The 7,126-nt window shown below is 66.1% G+C and overlaps 2 protein-coding genes across 3 annotated transcripts in view; both read left to right on the forward strand.

Moving 5' to 3' along the window:
- The window catches only part of U2AF2 (U2 small nuclear RNA auxiliary factor 2), an 11,846-nt gene extending 10,680 nt beyond the window's left edge, over positions 1-1,166 (forward strand). For both annotated transcript variants that reach the window (XM_069097311.1, XM_069097312.1), the window contains exons 11-12: positions 178-426; positions 543-1,166. In XM_069097311.1, coding sequence (XP_068953412.1) covers positions 178-426; positions 543-677 — 384 coding nt within the window. In that variant the 3' untranslated portion in view covers positions 678-1,166. The remainder of the gene's footprint in view (positions 1-177; positions 427-542) is intronic.
- A 463-nt stretch (positions 1,167-1,629) lies between these two features.
- On the forward strand, positions 1,630-6,506 carry EPN1 (epsin 1). The gene is given in 13 exon segments (XM_069097322.1): positions 1,630-1,770; positions 2,245-2,556; positions 2,636-2,885; positions 3,457-3,581; positions 3,741-3,815; positions 4,174-4,257; positions 4,348-4,458; positions 4,460-4,579; positions 4,581-4,644; positions 4,806-4,922; positions 5,002-5,088; positions 5,326-5,583; positions 5,901-6,506. Coding segments are annotated over 12 exon segments (1,734 nt in total). The 5' UTR covers positions 1,630-1,770; positions 2,245-2,328; the 3' UTR covers positions 6,116-6,506.
- The last annotated feature ends 620 nt before the right edge of the window (positions 6,507-7,126 follow it).

Raw genomic sequence — 7,126 nt, forward strand, 5'->3', positions numbered from 1 at the left:
GGGGGGGGGGGGGGGGGGGGGGGGGGGGGGGGGGGGGGGGGGGGGTGCGGGCCGCCCCGGGAGGCAGCCTGGAGCGGGAGGGGAGGAGAGCAGGGCCGGCTAGAGCAGCGCTGGCGGGCAGGGGTCGCAGGCTCCGAGGCCCGCGGCCTGACACCGCCCTCCCGCGGCCCCCCACAGAGCACGATAAACCAGACGCCGGTGACGCTGCAGGTGCCCGGCCTGATGAGCTCTCAGGTGCAGATGGGCGGCCACCCCACCGAGGTGCTGTGCCTCATGAACATGGTGCTCCCCGAGGAGCTGCTGGACGACGAGGAATACGAGGAGATCGTGGAGGACGTGCGAGACGAATGCAGCAAGTACGGGGTGGTCAAGTCCATCGAGATCCCCCGGCCGGTGGACGGCGTGGAGGTTCCGGGCTGCGGCAAGGTGGGTCCGCGGGGGGCGCGGGGGCGGGGGGGGGGCCGGGGCGGGGGTGCGTGGGCACAGGCTGCGCCCCCCCGTGGGGGCCCGGGCCCAGCCCTCTGCGCCCCTCCCTCCCCCAGATCTTCGTGGAGTTCACCTCCGTGTTCGACTGTCAGAAGGCGATGCAGGGCCTGACGGGCCGCAAGTTCGCCAACAGAGTGGTTGTCACGAAGTACTGCGACCCCGACTCCTACCACCGCCGGGACTTCTGGTAGAAGCAGCCGGGGAGGGGGGCCGGGGCTGGCTGGGGGACCCCCCCCATCCCTTCCCCCTCCCTCGTCCCCAGCCAGGAGAGGAGGAAGAGCCGCAGAGGCCCGAGGCCGGGCCGAAGCTCTGGGCAGGGGAGGGCCGGGGAGCGGACACACACACACACATACGACACACACACTGGGGGATGGGGGTGGGGGAGGGCACTGGGGGGGTGGGGTGGGCCCCCCTCCTCCCTCGCGGTAGCAACATAGCGTGTTTATATTTTACGGCCAAAACTTTTTTCAATTTTGTTCTCCTGACCCTTGACCTCCGCCCGCCCAGGACCATAAGCCCTTCCCGCCCCGCCCCGCCCCTGGGACCCCGCCCCCTCCCCGTGATGGTTTCTTATGTAGTAGAGATGTTGTTTCTCTCCGCCCCGCCCCCCCCCCACCCCCGGCAGTTTCATATTTGCTAAAGACGAATTTGCTCATTAAACATTTTGTTGTATTTTACTTTATGGCGCGTCCGGTGTTGACTCGGGTGTGTTGGCGCGCGGGGCTCCCCCTTCCCTCCCCTCCCTACTCCCACGTGGGCCTCCTTGGCGGTTACACCTGCGAGGGGCACCGGGCGTAATGGCGTCATTGGCACGCTTTCCTTTCTCCCGGATCACCAGATCCTACCCCGCTCGACCCTTGGGGGACGAACCCCAATCCCTGCCGGACCCCCCCCTTGTACGAAGTGGGCAGATGAGGGCGGGGAAGGCGGTGCCCCCCCCCCTCCCCAGCTGTGAAAGGGAGCTTTCCGGGGCAAAGGGCCCTTGGCTTCTAGGATGGGCGGCCCTTCCCTCTCCGTCCAACCCGCAGCTGGCCCCGCTGTGAGGAGCCTCCCCCAATCCCCCCCTAGCTTCCGCTGCCCCGCCCCGAGCGCGCGGCCCTCTAGCTCCTTTCCTCTCGGTGGTTGGGGCGGGGTCGGAAGTGACGCGAGGAGGGCGGCCAGCTGAGCGAAGCCGGAAGCGGACGGGGCGCGACTTCCGCTTCCGGTCGTCCTCTTCCCGGCCGCTTCTCCTGCGCTCGGCAGCGGCCCCTTCCCGGGAGCCGGAGCCGGAGGATTTCCCCCGGGGTGAGCGGGTGAGGGGGGCGGGACCGGGGCTCCCCTTTTCTGGATCCCTCAGGGCTTTCCCTGGATCCTCCGCGTCTCTGCTTCCCCAGGTCTCTCCCTCTCCCTGAGCTGGGGCCTCTCCTCGGGCTTCTTCCTTGTCTCCTGGAGACTCCTGCTCCCCGGGGCTCTCTGTCTCTCCCTTGTCTCTCTGTCTGTCTCTCCGTGTCTCTGTCTCTCCCCTGCCTCGCTCCCATCTCTCCATCTCTCTCTGTTTCTCTGTCTCTCTGTCCCTTTTTCTCTGCTCCTGAGGGGCACAGGCCCCCAGGTGTGGCCCTCCCTGGGCAGGGGTGGTGAAGGCCAGTGGTGCTGGCCAGGCCCGGCCCTGGGGGGAGGGGCGGTCAGGAGGCCTGCCCCCCCCCCCCCCCCCCGGGGTGGACAGAGCCTGCGGCCCCCCTCCCGCCCGCCTCAGCGCCTGTCTTGGCCTCCAACCCCCAGATGCGGTGACCGGCTCCCCGAGGTGGACACGTCCCCTTCCCTGGCCCCCCTCCCTCGGCCCCGGGGGGCCGGCCCACCGCCGCCATGTCGACCTCCTCGCTGCGCCGGCAGATGAAGAACATCGTACACAACTATTCAGAGGCCGAGATCAAGGTGCGTGAGGCCACCAGCAACGACCCGTGGGGGCCCTCGAGCTCCCTCATGTCCGAGATCGCTGACCTCACCTACAACGTGGTCGCCTTCTCGGAGATAATGAGCATGATCTGGAAGCGCCTCAATGACCACGGCAAGAACTGGAGGCACGTCTACAAGGTCAGGGGGCGCCATGGGGATGGGGGTGGGGAGGGCTCCCCGGGGTGCCGACCCCGGGCCCACCCCCTCCTCCCCTCAGGCCATGACTCTCATGGAGTACCTGATCAAGACCGGCTCGGAGCGCGTGTCCCAGCAGTGCAAGGAGAACATGTACGCTGTGCAGACCCTGAAGGACTTCCAGTACGTGGACAGAGACGGCAAGGACCAGGGCGTCAACGTGCGTGAGAAGGCCAAGCAGCTGGTGGCCCTGCTGCGGGATGAGGACCGCCTGCGGGAAGAGCGGGCCCACGCTCTCAAGACCAAGGAGAAGTTGGCCCAGACGGCTACAGGTGAGGGCCCAGCCGGGCAGCCCAAGGGGGCACGAGCTGTGACTGCTTAGGCTGAGGGCTGCGCTCCCCGCACCGCCCTGAGCTGGATGCTCTCAGCTGGCTGCCTCCTCATCTGTCCCAGACGTTGCCTGAGGTGCGGTCCTGCCGGGAGCCCTGGGGCAGGGCGCAGGCTTGAGACCTTTCCAGGGCCTCGCCTGCTCTCTCCTCTCTCTTTCCTGTCCTCCTTTCTTCTGTCTTTCCCTCTTCTTTTCTCTCTCTTCCTTTTTCTGTTTCTTCAGTCTTTGCTTTCTTTTCTTATTCCTCTTCTTTTTTCTTGATTCTTGCTTTTGGCGGTTTCTGTCTCAGTCGTTTTTGAACCACCTACTATGTGCCTATGTGCCGGGTCCCACATATGCTTGGCCTTAGGGGCACAAAGGAAGTCGTTCCCCACCCCCCTGCCGCTCTAGCCGCTCCTGCGTAGTCCCTGTGTCCAGGCCGGTCTGGGAGCACACAGGAGTGGGGGCAGGGGACGAGGGTGCCCGGGCGCTCCCCCGGAGCCGGGCCCGCCCCCTTCCCAGCCTTGTTTCCCCAGCGTCCTCGGCGGCTGTGGGGTCCGGGGCCCCCCCAGAGGCAGAACAGGCCTGGCCCCAGAGCAGCGGAGAGGAGGAGCTGCAGCTCCAGCTGGCCCTGGCCATGAGCAAGGAAGAGGCTGACCAGGTAGCTGGGCGGGGCCTGCCGGAGGCCTGGGGGGCAGCGGGCAGCGGTGCGCTTGGCTTTGGCCCCGTCTTTCCATCCTGTGCCTCTTCCGCCTCCTCACGCCCCTCCCAGACTCTCTTGGGCCCGGCCCCCCTCACGTTCTCTCTCCCCACCCCCCAGCCCCCACCCTGTGGCCCCGAGGATGACGTCCAGCTCCAGCTGGCCCTTAGTTTGAGCCGGGAGGAGCATGACAAGGTCAGAGCTGCGTCCTTCCTGCCCCCAAGGCCCGAGCCCCCTATCCCTGGGCTGCAGGCATTTGGCTCCCCTCATTCCATCTCCCTCATGTTTATTTGCTGATCACGTTTATGGGGAAAGGGGTTCTTGGGAGTTGGGGGCTGGGTGTGGGGGCCGCTCCTGATCTTTCCTCTGCCCCCCCCCCCCCCCCCCCCCCCCCCCCCCCCGGCCCCGGGGCCCCCCCCCCGGCCCCTCCCTCAGGTTATTTGCCGGTCCAGTTTTGGGGGAAGGGGGTTTTGGGGGGGGGGGGGGGGGGGGGGGGGCCCCCCCCTTTTTTTCCCCCCCCCCCCCCCCCCCGCCCGGGCTCCCTGTCTCCCAGGAGGAGCGCATCCGTCGAGGCGACGACCTGAGGCTGCAGATGGCCATTGAGGAGAGCAAGAGGGAAACCGGGGGCAAGGAGGAGGTGAGGGGGCCTGGGGTGGGAGGGGCTCCTCGGGCTCTCTCTGCTCCCCGCCACCCCCATTTTTTTCACATGTGATTTCTTTCTTCCCAGTCGTCTCTCATGGATCTGGCTGATGTCTTCACAGCCCCGGCCCCCCTACCCTCCTCTGATCCCTGGGGCGGTCCTGTCCTTGCAAATGTCCCACCCTCTGATCCCTGGGGGGGGGCCCCCAGGACCCCCCGTCCCACCCTCAGCTGACCCCTGGGGGGGTCCGGCTCCCACCCCTGCTTCTGGGGACCCCTGGAGACCTGCCCCACCCCCTGGCCCTGCAGCTGATCCCTGGGGGGGGCCCCCCTGCTCCCCCTGCTGGAGAGGGGGGCACCCCAGACCCCTGGGGGGGAGCCGATGGTAAGTACTGCCTTTGTCAGCCCCGAGTTTCATTCTCTCCCAACTCCAGAATCTCCCTTTTGGGGGGCGTGGGGTGGGGCCTGACCTAGTAGCTCCCTTTCCCATCCATCTACTCTGCCCCTCACGCCGCCTCCTTGCACATGCCCCGATCTCGTTCTCAGGCCCAGGTGGGGCCCCAGTCAGTGGCCCGTCCACCGCTGACCCGTGGGCACCAGCGCCAGCCTTCTCAGATCCCTGGGGAGGCTCCCCAGCCAAGCCCAGCACCAATGGCACCCCAGGTATTGGGGTGGGGGCCCTTCTTGGGGCAGGGCTGGTCCTGTGTGGTGGAGGCCCCTGAACTGGCTCTGTCCCCTGCAGTGACCGGGGGCTTTGATGCGGAGCCGGACGAGTTCTCGGACTTTGACCGCCTTCGGACAGCACTGCCCACCTCGGGCAGCAGTACGGGTGAGCCCACCCACCAGGGGTGCCCCTGGTGCTTGTGTTTACTAGCTAGGGCTCGTGACCTTGGTTTCCTAACTTCCAAAATGGGGAGGATCTCTTCTCGCGGGGGGTGGGGTGGGCGTGTGGTTTAGCAAGTCGTCTTTGGCCGTGGGGTACAGCTCCTGAGTCCTTCCTGTGGTGCTGGGGCTCTCTTGAGCCCCTTCTTTTGCATCTCTTGGATTCTGCCTTTCTGCCCCCCAGGGGAGCTGGAGCTTCTGGCTGGAGAGGTCCCTGCACGGAGCCCTGGGGCATTTGACCTCAGCGGGGTTGGGGGCTCCCTGGCAGAGGCCGTGGGGAGCCCCCCACCAACAGTGCCACCAGCCCCCACGCCCCCAACCCGGAAGACGCCAGAGTCTTTCCTGGGACCCAATGCTGCCCTCGTGGACCTGGACTCTTTGGTGACTCGGCCGGGGCCTGCCCCCCCGGGACCCAAGGCCTCCAACCCCTTCCTGCCAACTGGTGAGTGAGTGCCCGGCTCTTTTCCCTCCCTGCCCACCCCACTGTGGTGTCTTCTCTCACAGCCACAGGGTTTTTCCATCCTAAGCCCAGACAGGTCTCCTTGGGGGTCTCTGCTCGCCACAGACTGCCCCCCGCGCCCCTGGGTCCTGCAGGACTCTCCTCCCCTTGGGCCCCCATTTTTCCCTGGCCTGTCTCTTCGCCTCTCATACGTATGTGATTCGTCCAGCTCCCCGTGTTCCTCCATCCTCGGGACCTTCCTGCGGCCATGGTCCGGTCCCTGACTGCCCTTGCCCTGTTGTGTCTCTCGACCTCCTTAGGAGCCCCTGGCACAACCACTGGCCCGTCCCTCACCAACCCTTTTCAGCCTCCACCTCCAGCCACGCTCACTCTGAACCAGCTACGTCTCAGCCCTGTGCCCCCTGGTCCTGGGGCTCCACCGACCTTCATCTCACCTCTGGGTGGGGGGCCTGGCCTGCCTCCCATGATGCCCCCAGGACCCCCACCCCCGAACACTAACCCCTTCCTCCTATAACCGGGAGGGGGGGAGGGGGATGCCCGCCTCCTCTCACCCTCCAGGAGATCAGTATTGTGAGTGCATGTGAAAGGGGGGGACCCTTCCTCCCCCTCCCCCCCAGCCTCAGGCCTCACCTGACCCAGTCACACTACACCCTCTCCCCAGCCTCCTCCTAAAACTGGAAGCAGGAGGGAGGCTTGGCAGGCAGGGGGACCCCTCTATCCGGAGGCATTAGATGGGGCTGGGGCACGTGGGCACCCCCTCCCCGATTTCCCCCAGCCTTGAATCCCTCCCCTCCAATCAGTGTGGGAGCCCTGATCTGCCCCCTCCCCCCACAGTGACTGTCCCTGGTGATCACTCTTCTGACCTCTGTAATAAATGACATTTCTGACGGGCTCAGGCCCCCCCCCCTTTTGCCCCCTTTGTTCTCTGCCATCCTCTGTTGAGGAACCCGGCCCCTTCCTTGTGTGTCCACCCTCCTTGTCACCAGCCCAGAAGCCTTCCTTGGACACAGTTGGGGGGCCCCTGCCACAACCGCCGTCCAGTGCCTCTCTTCTTTCCTGGGGGCTGTTGGGTAGTGGTCGGGCTTTGGGGTCTGAGGAACGGTGTTCAAAAGGCACCTCCGCAATCCTGAACTCTTCCTCGTCAATGCCTCTCTGGTCTGCTGGGCAGCAGGGCATTCACTGCTGGATGGTAGTAAGGCCTTCGAAGAGCTGGCGGTCAGTCAGCAGAGGGGCTCATTTTGTGCCTGCTCCTGCCTCTGCCTCTGCCACTGACCTTTGGCAGACCCGTGTGGACCTTGGGGGAACAGCAAAGGTCGCGGGCCCTGCCCTGATGTCCCATGATGTAGTACCCCAACTGATTCTGGGCCCTGGTAACAGGGCTCAGAGGGATCACTGGAACCTGGGGGTACAGGGTGAGGCGGGGTTCAGTCTGCTCTTACCTCAGTGGGACTGAGGCAAGAAAGAGAGGGCAGGGACCCACTAGAGCCACCCCATTTGGCCTCATGGACGTTGGGGCCCCAGACTT

Source organism: Petaurus breviceps, unplaced genomic scaffold (assembly GCF_028583685.1).
Source record: "Petaurus breviceps papuanus isolate PSGF00001 unplaced genomic scaffold, PetGlider_PUasm1.0 355, whole genome shotgun sequence".
Classification (NCBI taxonomy): domain Eukaryota; kingdom Metazoa; phylum Chordata; class Mammalia; order Diprotodontia; family Petauridae; genus Petaurus; species Petaurus breviceps.